The sequence below is a fragment of the Callionymus lyra genome, chromosome 15 (assembly GCF_982586985.1).
Source record: "Callionymus lyra chromosome 15, fCalLyr1.hap1.1, whole genome shotgun sequence".
NCBI classification, from domain to species: domain Eukaryota; kingdom Metazoa; phylum Chordata; class Actinopteri; order Syngnathiformes; family Callionymidae; genus Callionymus; species Callionymus lyra.
The window spans coordinates 21,524,165-21,544,466 of NC_141832.1; the positions used below are offsets into that span (position 1 = coordinate 21,524,165).

The 20,302-nt window shown below is 44.4% G+C and overlaps 1 protein-coding gene and 1 pseudogene across 1 annotated transcript; one reads left to right on the forward strand and one right to left on the reverse strand.

Annotated features, from left to right (window-relative positions):
* Nucleotides 1–1,471: 1,471 nt before the first annotated feature.
* Nucleotides 1,472–2,332, reverse strand: LOC148065337 (uncharacterized). Its single transcript, XM_087808381.1, has one exon. It carries the CDS (start codon nucleotides 2,330–2,332, stop codon nucleotides 1,472–1,474), a length of 861 nt encoding a protein of 286 aa, XP_087664507.1.
* A 329-nt stretch (nucleotides 2,333–2,661) lies between these two features.
* On the forward strand, nucleotides 2,662–11,205 carry LOC148065338 (alpha-2,8-sialyltransferase 8E-like; annotated as a pseudogene).
* The last annotated feature ends 9,097 nt before the right edge of the window (nucleotides 11,206–20,302 follow it).

The following is a 20,302-nucleotide window of genomic DNA, read 5'->3' on the forward strand; positions in this document are numbered from 1 at the left end:
GCACTGGTTGTATAAGACGAATCTAGGAGGTCTTGAATCTTTCCTCTAATAGTTACAATTTTTTCATTAAAAAGTTCATAAAGTCATTGCTACTGAGATGAGGAGGGATGGACTGCTCAATGGACTGATGGCTCCGTGTCAGCCTGGCTACAGTACTGAATAAGAACTTGGGGTTATTCTTATTTGCTTCTATAAGTGATGAGTAGTAGCTGGCTCTGGCTTTCCGAAGAGATGCCTTGTATATTTTTAACTTATCCTGCCAGTCCTGGTAGAATTCATTATGTTTTGATGAACGCCATTTCTTCTCTAGTTGTCTAGAAACCTGTTTTAATTTACGTGTTTCCTGAGTATACCAGGGAGCAAGACTACTTCTGTTAACAGTCTTTTTAGTTAGTGGTGCGATTAAGTCAAGCGTATTGTGCAACGAGTCTGTAAAACTGCCCACAAAGTTATCAATGTCTGGGTGACTATGGGCAGAGTTTCTTGACACACTGAGGCTAGGCGTTTTACTGAGCACAGAGGGAATTATTTCCATAAACTTGGTAACGACACTTTCAGACAGACATCTTTTGAGAGTGCTCCTGCTCTGTAGACTTGGCTCATTTAAAATGAAGTCAACGGTTATTAATTGATGGTCGGAAAGAACTGAATTCTGAGGAGAGACAATAACATTTTTAATTTCAAGTCTGTATGCTAGGACAAGGTCTAATGTGTGCTTAAAGCAGTGAGTTGGTTCATGTACATACTGAGAGAAACCAAATGACTCCAGGATAGAGTTAAACCTGTTAGCTAAGCTATCATGGACCATATCAACATGGATGTTAAAGTCACCAACAATAATCACTTTATCTGATTTAAGCACCAGGCTGGTCAAGAACTCAGGGAACTCAGACAAAAATTCAGAATAAGGTCCAGGGGGACGATAGACTCCAACAAAGAGAAGTGACTGACCTGATCTCAAGGTTGAATTAGATACGCTAAGTATAATACTTTCAAAAGAGTTGAAATCACATTGTGGTCTAGTAAAGGTTGACAGACATGAGTTGATGATGGCTGCGACTCCACCTCCTCGACCAGAGCGTCGAGGGGCGTTAAAGTTAGTGTGGCTGGGTGGTGTTGATTCATTTAAAGATACGTAATCATCTATAGACAGCCAAGTTTCGGTTAAGAATAATAAGTCAATGGTTTTATCTGATATAAGTTCATTAATTAGTGCAGCTTTTGAGGACAGGGATCGGATATTCAACAATCCACACTTAATTCTCCTGTCCTCTACAATGGTAGTATTTATTTGATTTAGATTTATTTGAATTAGATTATCTTTAATAGCTCTTCTACTGACATTTTTACTTGGTTTTATTAAGCGGGTCAGATTGACCCTCTCTATGTGGTTAGAGGCGGGTGGCTGTTGTGGGAGAAGGGCAGAAGAGTGTGGAAGACTGCAGTTCTGCCTTCTGATCTGTGCTCTGAGTCACGTTACACTAAAACTGTCAACACTGCTAGACAAGAGAGATGCTCCTTCCAACGTGGGATGGATGCAGTCTGTCCTAAGCAGACCAGGTTTTCCCCAGAAGGTTTTCCAGTTGTTAACAAAGCCAACCCCGTTTGCGGGGCACCACTCTGACAACCAGCGATTAAATGATGAATAGCGAGTAAACATATCATCATTGGCCATATTGGGAAGGGGTCCAGAGAACACTACGGAGTCCGACATTGTTCGTGCAAATGCACACACCGACTGAACGTTTACCTTGGTGACCTCTGAGCAACGTAATCGGATGTCGTTGCTGCCGACATGAATAATTATCTTACTGTATTTACGTTTAGCTTTAGCCAGCAGCTTTAAATTTGATTCAATGTCGCCCGCTCTGGCCCCAGGAATGCAGACTACTCTCGCTGGCTTCGCTAGTTTAACGTTCCGAAGAATGGAATCGCCTATGAACAGAGCAGGTTCCTCGACCGGTGACTTGTCGAGTGGAGAAAATCTGTTCGAAACGCTAAGGGGTTGGTGGTGCTCCGTTGACTTTGGCCGGGAACTATTCCTCCCACGAACAGTCACCCACCGACCCTGGTTTCCCGGCTGCTCGGGAATTGCTGGAGGACTACTTGCTAGGCTATGTGGCTGTGCACTGTCTACCTGACACTGGCTAGCTAGCGGTTTAGCTTCGACAGCGCACAACCGGCTCTCTAGTTCAATGAGCTTCACCTCCAGTCTAGCTAACAGGCTACACTCTACACAACTAATGCTATCTCTAAAGGAGGTCGGAGCGTAACTAAACATCTGACACACCGAGCAGGAAAGAACAGAAGAGGGAGAGGGAGAGGGAGACATAGTGAGGGGAAAGTTTGACGAATGCGCTCACCGGGAAGTTTTCCAGACTTGTCCTCGGCCCGATTCGACTTCGTAGGATGTTGGTCCAAAAATAAATGTAGATGTTCACGGATGCTCCAGAAATAAGGCGAACAAAAAGAAAAAAGATAGTTCTGCTTGGAGCGAGAGACACGCTGCAAGGTGCTGTACTACGATACGACAGAATGATCCATGAGATGCATAGACGAAAGCAGGGCAGAGGACAGGTAACATGAAAATGAATGAATGTGTCCTTTAGGTTAGTGTTATGTATGAATGGAATAAATTAATAGTGATCCTTGGTCGGAAGAATGGGGGACGCCCTGGTAAATCGACAAGGGCAATAACCACAAATAAACCAAGAATAAACTAAAATATAGCAAAAAGAAACTGTAAATCCGCAAGCTAAGTATAAGACACAGTATATAATATCGTCCTTCAATGTTGATGGTTGATGAAGTGTGATTCATGTGTTAGGTTACATTTGTGTATGTGCATGTTCATAATAGTTCAGTGGTTGAACAGGATTTGTAGAATAAATATAAACATTATAACTTTAGAAATGGACTTCATGTGTTTTTAATTTTTAATCAAGAATGCAGTCATTAAAGAACTAGCTCTTATATTCACCAGACTTATGCATTTTTACATTTTCCTCTTTAGTTTTTATTTTACATAGAAAAACAATTAAAACATTTGAAGAAAGAATACATTGAAAATGTTACCTTACCCTAACACACAGGCCTGTCAAAGAGTTCAACAAACGTATTTCTTTTGTTCAAAAATAAATATGTACTGTTCATGAATTAAATTGTTAAACATAAAAGTATTGTTTAAAAGAATCCCATGAAACAAAATATTTTATTTTCTAGCAGTTGTTATATGTGACCAAAAATGAAAACGGTCCTGCAACTCTATTGCACCGATCTTCCAAATTGCTGTGTTGATGGAAGAATCCTGATCGAAAGTGAAGAGTGTGGAATGAATGACCTTAATATATTATTGGCCTGATCATTGATCCTCCACAGATCAAAGCACAAGAACCAGGAAAGGAATAAGGTCTGAGTTCCGACGCCCAGGCCAAATAAAAGTGGTGCCTTGACCCGGATTCTAGATCTAGAGTGTCTTGATCCAGATGTCAGCTGCCGACAAGGGTTTTTCAGTCACACAAACTGGCCCGAATAATCAAGGTAAGCAGGAAACCTTTCTATAATTATCTACATTTCGCTTACTGTTTGGTTCACAGCCTTGATAAGTAAACACAGATTAATTTAAAATTGGCTCGTCAATCGAAATGAAACTGTACAAAGTGTGTTAATAGTTTCAGGGTGCAGACGATTTTAAAAGCCAAAGACAACATTAACATGAAAGCAGGTATTAGAATCATGGAGTCTCCAAATAGAAGTCACAAGGTTAGACTTGGTGCCCGATGGAGGCAAGTTGCACTTAAATAAGAATGAAAGCTTTTTTTTTCTTTTCCTTTAAATTAACTTCTTGAATCATACTAAATCAGCAGAATCTTCTTGTCACAGTAACAGTCAAAGAGAATTCCTCCATTTGCAACAACAGAACACTTGTCCCATGTTAAATTTAAAAAAGGATGTTCCTAAGAAAAATGCCATAAATTGATTTTAAATTCTTACATTAATCATCAAATATTGAAATGATGTTTCGTTATACCTAATTCCAGTGGCGAGCTGTGAATTTTAGCCCTAGGCAGCATTGACGTCATACTTAGTCCAACCTTAACAAATCCACCTCACTAGAGGATCAATTTGACACCACGGCTGGTGTATCATACAAAAAATAACTGTGTGTTCATTTATTGAATAAATGTACACGTTAATTACAAAATAGACGACATTTCCTCTGCTACCAATAAGAAAATAATAGTTAAAATAGAAGAAAAATCAGACGCGGGAAACTCAATGACGGAGAAGAACCAGCTGGTAAAACAGTTAGAGTGCTTGGCATGTACTAATAGAACTGGAGTTACATCCAGGTAACTAATATTTCTATTCCGTATATGCTCCGCCCTCTAACGGGCTTCGCTATTGGTTTATAACCTAGGCGAACGCCTTAGGGAAACGTTCACTCCTTTTTTGGTTTCCTGCCCAAGTCTTTTGACTTCACTCTTTTCTTCATCCGTTCTAGCAATTGTCAGTGCTAAGCTTCAATTCAGAAACAATAACCAATAGATTATAAAAGTTATCTCATGTTATTTCTAAGTTATCTCATGTCATACACAAGGACCTCTTGCTTAGACTATGGTCACATGGTGGACAAAGAAATGAATTATAGTTAATTCGATGAAAGGCTGGTGATGCAAGATCTCTACTTTTCAAACACAGGAGATCTTTAAAAGAAAATTGTCCATCATTGATGATGCTGAAAACCCCCTGCAAACAGTCATCAGTGAACAGAGAATAGAGCTCAGTGAAATCCTTCTCATCCTAAGAAGCAACACCAACAGACTCAACTCTCCTTCATCTCTCATGCTCTAATTCAATAACTCATTTGGAGGCAGGCATGGGGAACGCAGGAGTTGGAGTGATGGAGCAGATGCGGCTGACCATGATTTTTCTTGTCTGGACAGAAGTCATAATTGCACTTTACACATACAGATTTTTTTTGGCTTTCCTAATTTTTCCCCCTAATATCCAGAGAGAGAGTCCAGTACCAACTGGAGATCCCACTGAGGGCTGGAAGGCCTTGCAGGAGGTCGAAGCCTGCAGGCACCCCGCAAGAAACGTGCCACCAAGGGGTGGGCGCGAACCGAAGCACCCTCAAAACCGACATGCCTCGTCGCTATGGCTGATGCGAACACTCTCAGTGTCGCCACAGTCCGCCAGTTGTCCAGCAAATGTTGCAGGAAAGACAGGATAGCGGAGACCAACAAGAGGTGGGGTCCAAGGACCTGTCTGAACACCAGCGGGAGAATCTCCCACTTTGAGGCATAAGCCTGCGTGTTGACGGGGCCCGGGCGTTCTCCAGCGTGTGGAGAACGTCCGGGTCCAAAGTCCCGATCGGCTCGTCCCGTGCAGGAGCCACACCTTGAGAGGCCGGCCCAGCACCGGGGCTAAAGTGTCCACGCCTAGTGGGGGGCATCCGAAGCCCTGAGGGAGAACCAAAGAGGGCATTTGAAGTTCTCCTTGCTGGCGAAGAGGTCTGCAACCGGGTGACCGAACCGAGACCAGATCTCGCTCGCCACTGCCTCGGACAGACCCCATTCGTCCTGGACGGCCCCCCTCGACAGTCTGTCCGCTACTGCGTTCAGCTCGCCCGGTACGTGCTGAGCTCTGAGCGAAAGCAGGTGACAGTCTGCCCACAGCCAAGCCTTCTTTGCCACACTCAGAAGGGCTGGGGATCTGACTCCACCTTGGCGATTTACGTACGCCACGGCGGTGGAGCTGTCGGATAGTACTAGGACGTTGGACCGTGACAGTTGGGGAGAGAGGTGAAGCAGGACATTGTGAATCGCCTTCAGCTCTAGCCAGTTTGTGTCTGAGCACCGGACTGCTCCCGACCCCACTGGCATAGGCCTGACCCGAGGAGCCTCCCCAACCTGTCAGAGAAGCGTCTGTGAACACTTGAGTGTAACGAAGGACGCAACCCAATGGAACTCTCCGCCTGAGGTTGGCTAGAGAGTTCCAAAACTGGATGTCCTGCAAACCCGAGCGGGAAGGCGCTTTCCGCCTCTTTCCCGCTTGAGGTCTAGCTTGAGACGACCAAACCATCTCTGAAGCTCCCTCATGTGCAGCAAGCCCAGCCGAACTACCGTGTGGGCTGCTGCCATGAGCCCCAGGAGGGACATAACAGTGCCTGCTGTTGTCACGTGACACCGAGCTTCCAGCAACTGTGTTGTCAGTCGGAGAATGGGCTGGATACGCACGTCCGGGAGGCGCGCGTATCCCTCCTCTGAGTTCAACAGTACCCCCAGGTAAACTAACTGTTGAACTGGAGTCAGAGCGCTCTTGCTGAGGTTCACTGTGAACCCCAGGGTGGCAATATGGCTCAACACCTGTGTGTGAGCGCAACTTCCTGCCTCTGACCTGGCAAGGATCAACCAGTCGTCCAGATAGGTCAAGATCCTTACCCCACTCACTCTCAAAGGCTCCACTGCCGCTTCCACACACTTGGTGAAGGTCCTGGGTGCCAGAGAGTAGCCTAACGGGAGTCGAGTGTATTGAAAACACCCGACCTTCGAGGGCGAACGCAAGTACTTTCGATGTCTCTTGACTATCGGAATGTGAAAGTATGCGTCGGTCAGGTCGATAGATGTCATCCAATCTCCTGGACTTACACCTGATAGCAGTTTCTTGACCGTCAACATGCGAAACGGGCGGGTAGCTATGAACTTGTTCAAATAGCTGAGGTCCAGAATGGGCCTCCAACCCCCGGTCTTCTTCGCCACGAGGAAGTACCGGGAGTAAAACCCTGTCATCATCTCTGCTGCAGGGACCAGTTCTACGACCTCCTTCTGCAGGAGAGTAGACACCTCGTTTCTCAAACAGGATAATTCTCCTGCTCCGCCATACGCGTCCAGAGAATCCCTGAAAACGCGGGGGTTGACGGGCAATTGTAGCGCATAGCCCCGCCTGATTACTCCCCCCAGCCAAGTGGGTCCCAGAAGTAAAACCAGGCGACTCCAAGCCGAATAATGTTCTGTCAGAACCGCAGCCCTGGCGAACCTTGGGTAGTCCTCCGGCCCGCCCCCTCGAACGTCCAAGAGCGGGCCGTAGACGAAAGGGCATCACACAAGCCGCGTCTCTATCTCTTGAATCCACAGAGCATGTACTCGAGTTGGATTTACTAGAACCCCCACTCTCATACATAAAAACCGGCTCTGTGGGAGAAGCGCGCAAGTGCGCGTGAGACACCTCAGAGGCACGTCGTGCGTGTTCCCTTCCCCCCCCGGAAGTCTTCCCAACTCCCTGAGCACTTCTTAGTGTCACCGGAGCTGACAAAACCCGCGATGTGGAGGAATGTGCTGGAGAATTAACCCGGAGCTGAAGTGAGCTAGGTCGCGCGCGCGTCGGCACCGCATCACTCACCCGGTCCCGTACATTCTCAAGCCCCGCTGGCGGTCCAGACCTGCTCGTCACTCGTGAGATCCGACCGCCACGCACCTCTCCAGTTGATCGACCAGACGAACGGAAGTTCCTCGCCCTCGCCTGGTCTCAGGACGGCGAGAAAACTCGCGCGTAAAAAACACCAGGTTGCGTCAGTTCCATGGCGTTTCTCCGCCGCCAAACGTGACGTCCTCCACGGTTCCAGTGCTTGTAGACAGCGCTGTGGGGGAAGGACCAACCTCCGGTCAACATAGACATGTCCGGACTAGTTCCACTCACCTCATCAGCTGTCACTCTCTGTCGGGCACGAGCGCTGGTCGACGCGGAAGTAAACACAGCTGACTCAGCCGGTCTCGCGGACCTCTGCTCGTCTGTAAACAAAACACATATGGTTGGAGTCTGCCCCTCATTCGTGTGGACAGACTCCGTTATTACAGTCTCGGCATGACCCGGGCGAAGGGGTTTAAACCCTCCTTCGAACTGTGTTTTGAGAGGAAATTCACGGCGTCTATGAACGGCGGAGCATGTTAGCTTAGCATTAGCGGCGAAAGTCTCTAATGACGCCTGTGAATACGTCACACTCACAGGCGGAAACACATGCACGCTACCAACATCTCTCTCAGAACGAACCACAGAAACGTCATACGTTTTCTTAGATTTATTTACATAAAGACCTTTGAAAGAGTAGGGGGGAGGAGGGCTCCCCCAAGAAGAAGCCTCGCCGCCTCTGCGTCCTCGCCGCCGCGGGTCCCTCAGTCTTCGCTGGCTCCGGCTGTTGCCGTTGCTGCTGGGGTGGCTGGCTCTGGTGACGCTTTCCCCCCGCACCAGCTGATGGGGCCGACGAACGGGCTCTCCGTCTCCGAGCGCCGGACCCCCGTCGCGCCTCGTCCTCACGTCCATGCAGGTGATGGCGGAGCTGCGCTGACTCCTGCTGCGCTGCCTCCTGCCGAGCCACGACGTTCCGGAGCTCCGGACCAAACAGAGAGTCCTCCGTTATGGGTCCGTCCAGGAGGAGCCTCCGGTCTCTCTCCGGCAGCGCTGTGGCCAGGTCTAGCCACAGGTGCCGGTGGCCCAGCTGTCCAGCGTCGCGTAGTCCCCCTCCCAGGATCGCGTACGCCTGCGACATCCGGAGGAGCGCAGCCACCGAGTCCTTGACTTCCTCCAACTCCGAAGGTCCAAGGTCATCTCGGTCCACGGTGAGCCTGTCGAGCGCACCGCACAGGAGAGCCATGTTGTTTGCGAGGGAGACCACCTGCGTCACCCCCGTATAGGATCTGTTAAACAACATCGCCGTCAGCCTGTCTTCAGCTCTAGGCAGAGCTACAGGGCGGCCTGGCCAAAGTCGAGCTCCCGGGTCGAGGGCGGCACGTACCGTATCCGAGGGCTCCGGGACACCGCGTCGCCAGTCCACCCCGTCCACACGGCAATAGGGTCCGTAGGATCCTACGGGAGGCCCTGAAGCCATGGGAGAGGCAGACCCTCGCCGCGCGTAGATCTCGTCCAGTTTAGGACAGACAACCCCCGGAACCGTAGGCCTGCGCGCTTCGTTCCGCCCGACCTTCACTCCGCATGTAAACGGTGGTGGCGCGAGGGGGAGCGCGACCTCCATGCGGTTCGCCGCGGCGGTGAATATGCGCGGCAGGGCGTCAAGCGGGTAGCGAGGAACCGGCCCGGTTCCCCCGACCGCTTCGACGTCCCCCGGCTCGGAACCGAACAGGGTGCTCGGATCCGCCTCATAACACCGCCGGTCATCCTCCTCATCGTAGTCGGCCCACGACCTGACTGGAGGACGCGGCGTGCGCCGACGGGCCTCGTATGCTCCCCGTCTCTTACGGACCTCCTCGGGAAGCATACGGCAGGCCCCACAATCCGCAAATGCGTGATCCGGGCCTAGACAGACGAAGCAGAGAGCATGCGTGTCCCCCCTCCCCAGGGGGGTGTCACACGTTAGGCACAAAGACACATCTACGTCCACGTTCATGCTCACGTCCGCCATGCTGTATCCAGGAGCTTTCTCGCTGAGTTGAAAATGGAGAAAGTGCGGCGGGTGCTTCCCGCCTTTATAGGAAGTGGACTGCCCCCTGCTGGGTGGCGAGTTCATTAAGCTTTCTCAGAGACGAGGCGGTGCCTCGGGGTAAACCAATAGCGAAGCCGTTAGAGGGCGGAGCACCAATGACGTAGAACCAGAAAAACAGGTCAAGGGCAGGCAGAAAAACGAGAAAACCGGGAAGGCGAAACAATCTCGAATTGGGAGTCAAAAACGTGAAACACGAACTAGACGAACACGGGACAACAAGTGTGACGAACAGACAAAGACTGAGGGAGAGTGAGCAGAATATGAAGGCTGCCAGCAATCACTGGCAGCTGCAGAACGGGAGAAAGCAAGACAATAACAATCAGCAGGGGAAGGGACCGGAAAGGAAACTCACAGACACAAAAGGGAGCAGGTTTCAAAATAAAAACAGGAAACACCAAGAAAGACACACGAGACATAACACAAAGACAGACAACCATTCACACACACACACACTCATACCTACGGACGATTTCCCTTAGTTCTCAATCAACCTATGTATGAATTTGGACTGTGGGAGGAAACCGGAGTGCCCGGAGTAAACCCACCTCCTCGGGGAGAACATACAAACTCAGCTCAAAGCTTCACGAACATGTTATTGTTTTGCTGTTTCATTTTTGTGTTCACTTGCTGGTGTCTTAATGAAGTGGAAGTAATGAATAAACTAAGCTCGAATATATTTTGGTGTACTTTAAGTAGTTGTTGATTAATATATATATATATATATATATATATATTTTGTTTTGTTCTATGATCTTGATTTTCTTAGTTTCTGTATGATACATCAGCCATGTTGGCAAATTGATGCTATAGTGAGGTGGATTTGTTAAGGTTGGACTAAGTATGATCACTGCTGGCCTAGGGCTGATATGCATGGCCCGCCACTGGAATAAGGCAAATCAAACAGGACATAATTTACAATATTTGATGACCAATGTTTGAATTTATTCTTAATTTATGACTTTCTTAGGAACATCCATTTTTAAATAAAACATGAGGCAAGTGTTCTGTTGTTGGAAATGGAGGAATCCTCCTTGACAGCTGCTGTGGCAGGAAAATAGATTCAGCTGATTTTGTCATCAGGTAAGATTAAAAAAGTTAATTTAATGGAAAAAAAAGAAGTTTCATTTTTATTTAGGTCTAACCTTGTGACTTCCAACCCAACCATATTTTTAAAACTGTGAGTGAATCTTGCTGTCTTTGTATATTTTATGTAGTATCTTTCTCTAACTGCACTTTATTTTGAAGGAGAAACCACACATGAATTTCATTTATGGAAGAGGTTTAAACCATTTCGCGACTCCATGATTCTGATACCTGCTTTCGGTTATCTGTGTTCTTTGGCCATCAAAACCGTCCGCACTCTGAAACAATTGATTAATCCATCTCGCCCCGTTTACTTTAACCCTAGTTATTTGTCTAAGCTCACTCAGTTTTGGCGCTCCAGAGGTGTGAATGCTAAACTCAGCAGTGGTTTAATAATGGTAAGCATGGCTCTGGAGGTTTTTAAAGAAGTACATGTGTATGGATTTTGGCCCTTCCCAATTCATCCCTTTGGACTTTATTTCTTGCCACATCACTACTATGATGATACGCTCCCAAAGTTCCATAAAATGTCAGTAGAGTTTAAATATTTGCTAGATCTACATACACAGGGAGTAATCAGACTGCATCTGGAGGTATGTGAAAAGTATTTTTTTTACTTGTAGAGAAAACTTTTAGTTTTAGAAATGCCTTCCAAATACTGTATAGATGTATTTATTGGTTGAATACATTAATCATGTGTTTGTTTAATTCCTTAACAAGGCTGTGTGCTTTATTAGGGTCTTGTCCAAAAAGACTAGTCGCTGAAGTTCCACATTTCATGTACATAAACACTTTTCCACATATATCCTGTGGTATTTGTCAAACAGTATAGTTAATTTGTTTACATTACTCATTTTATTTATTATCTTGGAACATTTAACTAATATAATAAATAGGCAACAACAAAAAAAGTCATATTTCATGTTTTTTGACGACTAAAGGAAGCCAGTGCATCGAGGATGAATAGCCACGGGTTGCTGCATTATTTGTATTATCTTATTTTTTTGTGCGTAACAGGACAGTGTATAGTTTGACAACGTGACGCTCCACAGAAACGTGAAAGAGAGTTTGAAAATACTAAATAAAGTGGTCATTTGGGTGTCAGTTTCTTAAACTAGGTGGTGTCACAGTTATTGAGCGACCTGGAAAGAATCTGAAACAATGTGCGTCCACTTATTTTCGTAATAAGTTCAATTAATGTAAAAAATTAACTAATAGAATGTTATTATTTTTGATCAACAAGAGGGGAAAACCAGGTACAGGTTCAATCAAATATTCAATACATATTAAAATTTGGAAAGGGATTAACCCGTCTGTGCTTAATTCCACGTTGATTTGGATGTGAAAGGAAAAAGTATGACAAATTCATCCAAATATCTTTTTTATTTATGGATTTCAGTGAAGGCTGTTGTTAGTAGGAAATCCACACAATTCTAAGTACATAGCGCCCCTGGCTTGACTAGTCCTGCAAGTCTTTATATGGTCTGCTGGATTACAGGCTTCATAACAGAATCAAAAAAGAAGAAGTGTCAAGAGGAATATCCAACTGCTGATTGCTGTTGTATTAACAAAGAAAGCTGGCTCTTTGTTACTAAACTAGTCGCTGAAGTTCCACATTTCATGTACATTAACACTTTTCCACATATATCCTGTGGTATTTGTCAAACAGTATAGTTAATTTGTTTACATTACACATTTTATTTATTATCTTAGAACATGTATAAAATAATAAATAGGCAACGACAAAAAAAAAGTCATATTTCATGTTTTTTGAAGACTAAAGGAAGCCTGTCCATCGAGGATGAATAGCCACAGGTTGCTGCATTATTTTTATTATCTTAGAGATAGAGAGAGAGAGAATGATAAGCTTCATCCTATTAGAAACAGAACAATCTGGTTATGCCGCCTTAAGAGATGCGCTCCATGCATTTTTTTTTACTTGTCTGCTCATACAACTTTCAATGCTCACCTTTGTATTACAAAATATGTAAATTCACTGTGCATCCACCTACTGATCTCTAAATAACACGACGTTGCTTCTCAAAGCTCCATCAGCCCATCACTACCATGTACCACACAATTGCGCTTTAAGGTCAGTAAGCACAACAAGAATGAATCCATATATAAAGCGCTCAAGAAGGGGCTCAAGTATCATCGAGCAGTTTAGGGTCATCTCACTCCTCAGTGTTGAGGGCAAGATATTCTTCAGTATCATTGCCAAACGCATGACGGAGTTCCTCCTGAGAAACAACTACATTGATACCTCTGTGCAGAAGGGTGGGATCCCAAAGGTTCCAGGATGCATCGAGCATACAGGAGTTGTTATTCAGCTGATCCGGGAGGCACGTGAAGGCAAAGGAAACCTGGCAGTTCTTTGGCTGGATCTTGCGAACGCCTATGGGTCTATCCCACACAAACTGGTGGAAACCTCACTACAACGACACCACGTTCCAGGCAAGATCATGGACCTCATACTGGACTACTACAGCTGCTTCAGCTTGAGAGTCACCTCTGGAACAGTAACGTCGACATTTCATCGGCTTTAGAAGGGCATTATCACCGGATGCACTATTTCGGTGATATTGTTTGCCTTGGCCATTAATATGGTGAAGTCAGCAGAAGTGGAGTGCAGAGGCCCAATGCGGCAGCCCCTCATCAGAGCATTTATGGATGACCTGACAGTGACTACAACATCAGTCCCGGGCTGTAGATGGATCCTGCAAGGCCTAGAGCGTCTTATTAGCTGGGCACGGATGGACTTCAAGCCAGGTCACTGGTGGTGATAAGGGGGAACAGACAAGTTTCCCTTCACGATAGGAGGTGTCCGGATCCCAAATGTGAGAGAGTAGCCAGTAAAGAGTCTGGGCAAGATCTACGACTGCACCTTAAAAGACACTGCAGCACTCCGATCAACAACAGAGGAGTTGGGCACCTGGCTCACAGGGGTGGATAAGTCAGGGCTTCCAGGCAAGTTTGAAGCCTGGATCTACCAGCTAGGCATCTTGCCACGAATCCTCTGGCCACTGCTGGTGTATGATGTGCCAATGACCACCGTCGAGTGCTTCGAGAGGAAAGTCAGCTGTTTCCTCAGGAAGTGGTTGGGCCTACCACGAAGCCTCAGCAGCATTGCCCTGTACGAGAAAAACAACAAACTAAAACTGCCCTTCAGTAGTCTGACGGAGGAGTTTATGGTTACCCAAGCTAGAGAGGTGCTGCTGTACAGGGACTCCACCGACAACAAGGTCTCCTCGGCAGGCATAGAAGTGAGGACAGGCAGGAAGTGAAAGGCTCAGGAGGCTGTCAACAAGGCTGAGGCACGGTTGCGACACAGTGAGCTGGTGGGAACAGTAGCATCTGGACGGGCAAGTTTTGGAAGTAACTCAAGACCTCGCTACAACAAGTCCCAGGGAAAGGAGAGGCGACAGCTGATCCAGAAGGAGGTCCGAGCAGGGGTGGAGGAAGCCCGCTGCAGTAGGATAGTAGGGATGCGGCAGCAGGGCGCATGGACCCGATGGGAAGAGGCAGCTGACCGGAAGATCTCATGGTCAGAGCTATGGAGATCTGAGCCACATCAGATCAAGTTCCTTATACAGTCGGTGTATGATGTACTCCTTCGTTGGCCAATCTCTCATCAGGGCACTCAAAATGTTGGGAGTGAAGGGACTGCACATAAGGAAAGCCACCAGAGACATCACCAAAGCAGCAGAAAAGCATCAAGGTGGCTGTGGATCAAGCGGGGAGATCCGTGGGCTAAACAAGCTACTTAGACACAAGCCGGGGTCTGATCAACCCTGGCTGGGTCGCCTGGGCGAGGGTGTCTGGTGCGAGACCCGAAACACACTATGAACCCAGGATACAACAATGATGATGTGTCTAAGTTTTCTATAACACGCTTAAAAAAAAAGAACATTATATTATTTAATGTGCGCATTACAGGCCGAAAAATATGGTAATTCTATTTTAATGTAAACACAAGACACACTTAAAAAACATTCAAATACCTCCATAGTAAGTATGTAAGAAAATGTTATTTGTAAAGCGCCTTTCTAGACCAGGGTCACTGGATCAGCAGTTTGTGTCAGGACCGCTGGGCAGGAAACTAGTCATGTAACCAATAGCGTCAAGGCTCCGAAGCGTGTGTCAACGTGTGCTGGTGACGTATGTTGTGACGTTAGTGAGAATTAAAGTTTCTGGTTCTGAGTCTGAATCATTTAAGCAAAATGATTTCATAGCTTTACACTTATTGTTAGTGATGTGTCCGAATGTGTCGTGTACTGGCCCGTCACGTGACCGATTCCAGAAGCGCTCGGGAACTTCTAAAGCTGGTGAAATTATTTAAAAAAAAAAGAAACAGACTGAAGTCAAGCACTGTTGAAAACTGCTTTTTTTTGGAATAAAAAAGTATTTCAGCAAACAAATTATTTAAACACATTTTTTTAATATCAGAATCATTTGCGCACAAAATATGCAATGCTCCCAATTGTCCACATGATTGGCATAGTGCCAATGAAGCCTCACGAGGCTTTGCTCCAAAGATGAACTACTCGGCTAGGAGGCTTCAGTGGTTCATGAGGCTCATCTTTGGAGCAATTCTTGTGAGGCTTAATTTGCACTACCATCCCATCATGTGGACACTTGGGAGCATTACATACTTTCAAACGCTCAAATGATAATAAAAAAAATGTGTTTCACTAACTTGTTTGCTGAAATACTTTTTTTTTTTTTTCTTAAGAAAAAATAAGCATTTTCTCAACATTGCTTGGCTTCAGTCTTTTTTCTCATTTCAAAAAAAAAAAAAAATCTTCCTGGATTACTTGACACACGCTTCGACACAGTCGGACATATCACTGTTCACAAGTCTAATTTATGATTTATTTATAAAAAGTGATTTTGAGACATCTGTAGTTGCTTCTCTACTTTGTTGGCTCCTGTTCTAGCTGCACCTTTTCAAAATAAAATATATAAAAAGCAGCATCTGTGCAAATGAAGTAATTGCTCCATGAGAGAGTTTATGGAAATAGGAAAGTCTTCTTTGTATTTTGCACAGTTTAAAAGAATAAAACATAAATCATTCTGGAAAAATAGGAAAAAAAGCTGCAAGTGTGGTGGTTAGAATTAATATAAAAAAATAACAAGAAAGAGTTCTTGTATTTTTAGCAATTTATAGTTACTGCTTCATTTTGGAGGCACCACTGGGAGCGATTGAGACAGAGGACAGCTGTCCCAAATAAACGTCCCAGGTTATCAGTCAATCCAATCTACATCCTGTGTGCCTAGGGCCGAAAAGCAGAGAACTCAAACACGGATTTGTGCTCAAAATAAACTCTATAAACAAGGGTCAGTGTCTTGCTAGAGGGGGGTGAGGTCCGGAGGAAGCAGAATGTGTCGCAGTACTGGTGGAGGGAGACAGGGCCGGTGCGCAGGTGGTGGTGGCCCGGGGCGGAGTTCTGGTGGTCAAGGAGCAGGCGGAAGGTTGGACGGAGCAGGTCGGTAATCCTGTGAGGAAAGGTCGGAATTACTACGTGGGAAGACAGGCAGAAAGGCAAACAAGTTGATTAAGAAAAAACAGTGGGCAAGTCGCAAATGGTTTGAGGCGGGACACATGGAAGGACGGGTGTATTCGGAGAGTTCGGGGTAATTTGAGTCGAACCACCACCGGGTTGATGACTCTAGATACCTCGAAGGCCCTGATGTATCTGGGAGATAGTTTTCTTTACTCCGTCTTCAAAGATAGGTCCTTAGTGGAGAGCCAGACCTTGTCCCCCAGAGCGTATACGGGTGCTGGTCTGCGTCCGCGGTTGGCAAGCGTTCAGTGGCTCTTAACAGTTACGTCGTGCCAGTCTCAAGGTCTTCCAACAGCGGCGGATATTAGCCTCGACCGAAGAAACATCCAGTCGGTGCTTTCCTCCTCCATCACTGGGTGGTTCGCAGCGGCCACACAGCCGGACAAGAGGAGACTTCAGTGGACTGTGAAGACTGCAATGCGGATCATTGGTGCCCCCCTGCCCTCCATCCAGGAACTGTACGAGTCCAAGACCAGGAAGAGAGCAGGGAACCTCATTAAAGACCCGAATCATCCCGGATCCTCCCTCTCTGCCCCCTACCCTCAGGCAGGCGCTACATAGCCCTGCAGACAAGAACCACCAGCCACAAGACCACTATCGTACCCTCCGCCATCTCACTCGTGAACAGTTAATCCCTACCATGCCTTTTACACTTCATTTATTGCACTTTTGACGTCAGTAACAGGTACAAAAGTTTCATTAAACAGTGGTGTGATAAAAAAACAGATTGTATATAAAAAATAGTGAAAACTTTAATATACAATAAAAAAATTGCCTTTTTCACTAGCAAAGGTCATAGAACAATCAAACGTCAATGCTTCATTTTATTGGCCTGATCATTGATCCTCCACAGATCAAAGCACAAGAACCAGGAATGAGGTCTGAGTTCATATGCCCAGGCCCAACAAAAGTGGTGCCTTCACCCGGATTCTAGATCTAGAGTGTCTTAATCAAGATGTCAGCTGCCGACAAGGTTTTTCAGTCACACAAACTGGCCCGAATAATCAAGGTAAGCAGGAAACCTTTCTATAATTATCTACATTTCGCTATTCACTATTTGGTTCACAGCCTTGATAAGTAAACACAGATGTATTTAAAATTGGCCCGTCAATCGAAATGAAACTGTACAAAGTGTGTTAATAGTTTCAGGGTGCAGACGATTTTAAAGGCCAAAGATAACATTAACATGAAAGCAGGTATTAGAATCATGGAGTCTCCAAATAGAAGTCACAAGGTTAGACTTGAGACTTAAATAAGAATGAAAGCTTTTTTTTTCTTTTCCTTTAAATTAACTTCTTGAATCATACTAAATCAGCAGAATCTTCTTGCCACAGGAACAGTCAAAGAGAATTCCTCAGTTGCAACAACAGATCACTTGTCCCATGCTAAATTTAAAAAAAGGATGTTCTTAAGAAAAATGCCATGACTGGATTTTAAATTCTAACATTAATCATTAAATATTGAGATTATGTCTCATTTGATTTGCCTAATTCCAGTGGCGAGCTGTGCATTTCAGCCCTAGGCAGCAGTGACGTCATACTTAGTCCAACCTTAACAAATCCACCTCACTAGAGGATCAATTTGACACCACGGCTGGTGTATCATACAAAAAATAACTTTGTGTGTTCATTTATTGAATAAATGTACACGTTAATTCCAAAAAAGACGACATTTCCTCTGCTACCAATAAGAAAATAATAGTTAAAATAGAAGAAAAATCAGACGCGGGAAAACCAATGACGGAGAAGAACCAGCTGGTAAAACAGTTAGAGTGCTTCGCATGTACTAATAGAACTGGAGTTACATCCAGGTAACTAATATTTCTATTCCGTATATGCTCCGCCATCTAACGGGCTTCGCTATTGGTTTATAACCTAGGCGAACGCATAGGGAAACATTCACTCCTAGCTGGGAAAAAGATCTTCACGCCGTTACCAAGCAAAGAAAATCATCCTTAGCTTTTTGTTTTTGCTAAATAAAGCAGTTCAAACCTAAATCCCGTTTTTTGGTTTCCTGCCCAAGTCTTTTGACTTCACTCTTTTCTTCATCCATTGTAGCAATTGTCAGTGCTAGGCTGATATATTACCATGATCCTTCACTTTATTAAATATTGTCAGTGTTGCAAGGTCAAGTCAAAGTAGTTGATGAATTTCCATCAATGAAACACGACTTCATTCATTTGTAGCTGTGTGTATTTATTTAAGGTCAGCCACTGATATCTTTTATCTACTTCAATTCAGAAACAATAAACAATAGAATATAAAAGTTATCTCATGTTATTTCTAAGTTATCTCATGTCATACACAAGGACCTCCTGCTTAGACTATGGTCACATGGTGGACAAAGAAATGAATCATTGTTAATTCGATGAAAGGCTGGTGATGCAACATCTCTACTTTTCAAACACAGGAGATCTTTAGAAAGAAAATTGTCCATCATTGATGATGCTGAAAACCCCCTGCAAACAGTCATCAGTGAACAGAGAATAGAGCTCAGTGAAATCCTTCTCATCCTAAGAAGCAACACCAACAGACTCAACTCTCCTTCATCTCTCATGCTCTAATTCAATAACTCATTTGGAGGCAGGCATGGGGAACGCAGGAGTTGGAGTTATGGAGCAGATGCGGCTGACCATGGTTTTTCTTGTCTGGACAGAAGTCATACTTGCACTTATTTTGGCTTTCCTCATTTTTTCCCCCTAATACCCAGAAGGAAATTTCCAATGGATTAATAAAGTCATATGCAATCTAATTTAATATTCTTATTTATAGTTATTCATCTGTGTGCTCTTTTCTGTCTGCTGCTGTGCGGCGGTTGGGATTCTAATTTAACAAAACAAATTTAAGTATAAGTCAAAGACAACAAAAGTAAACACAGAATGCTTTATATGGTTTTCTGATCTCTATGTGCCCAAAATGATTCATGCTCTGACGTGAACATCTTTTTAATTGCTATATGAGATATGTATGGTTTTGAACACATGATAACCCATTTTGCAGTGATAGTTTTGGGTAGAAAAGTCTGGAGCTTTTGTGAATGGAGTCTGGAAATTTGGCATTTGAAGGTTTTCAGAAAAATGGTAGATTAAAAAAGAAATGTGTTTCTGTTTTTATTTTATTTTTAAACTCAAAATAAAACATTTAAATGTTTTTAATAAAAGCAGTACACACGCTGGCAGCAGGAGTCGCCAAATACCTACTTTTGATCCCTTTTAAATCACTGAAAACCTTTTTAAACATGTAACTAAAAGTATTCCAAGCTTTATGTTGAAAACAGAAATATTCACACATACACATTTATACAATCTCTATCTTTGCATTTTCACAAAACGAATGAGCAAGAACACAAACTTTACAACAATATAGATTTACAACATAAAAGATACTCATAAATCCTGTTTTGTGATTTTGACAATTCTCCTAGGACAGGATTAGTTTTCAACTTAAATGTAGGTGTAGGAGCTTGCAAAGGCCTACGGTCATTCCTCTTGCTTGAAAAAATGATGCTAACCACTCTCCAATACAGATAATTCTGATTTTGAGGAAAGCTCATTTTCCTGTTGCGAGTATACCCAGCTCAACAAGACAGAAGTCAGAGCATCAATCTGAAACTGATATTTGAAAAGGTTGAGACTCTAAAAAAGTATTTCCCGAAATGCATTGTTTCTAATGTAAATATTTCAGTGAAAAGAGAGTTTTGTACAAACAGACTTCAAGAGACACTTAAATCAACACATTGGTTGCCCTTTAAGTTTCAATGTAGCACATGAAATGTTACTCCTCATCTTCATAATACATCTTTTATTTCATTACAAACTTTGCCCTAGAACCGCTATTTCATAACTAAGATAATACTGGAATCTTTGTCGTTTAAGTTACTCTAAATGTTTGTTGAATACAAATAACGGCTTGTGATAATAATGCCCTGTATTGATTAAAAAAATACAACAAATGTGTGGAGTAAAGACAAGGAGGTATTACAGAAAGATTTTTAAAAAGTGAAAGATGAATATTCAGGTTTTTCTTTATGTCTTGCATCATCAGATTATCTTTTGTGAAAAATCTCAAGAGTGATCGAAAGGAAGTGGGTGTGTTTTGTCTGTTACTATTTAACACATATGATGTGCCAAAGGTTCAGGTCACAACAGGGTAAAGAG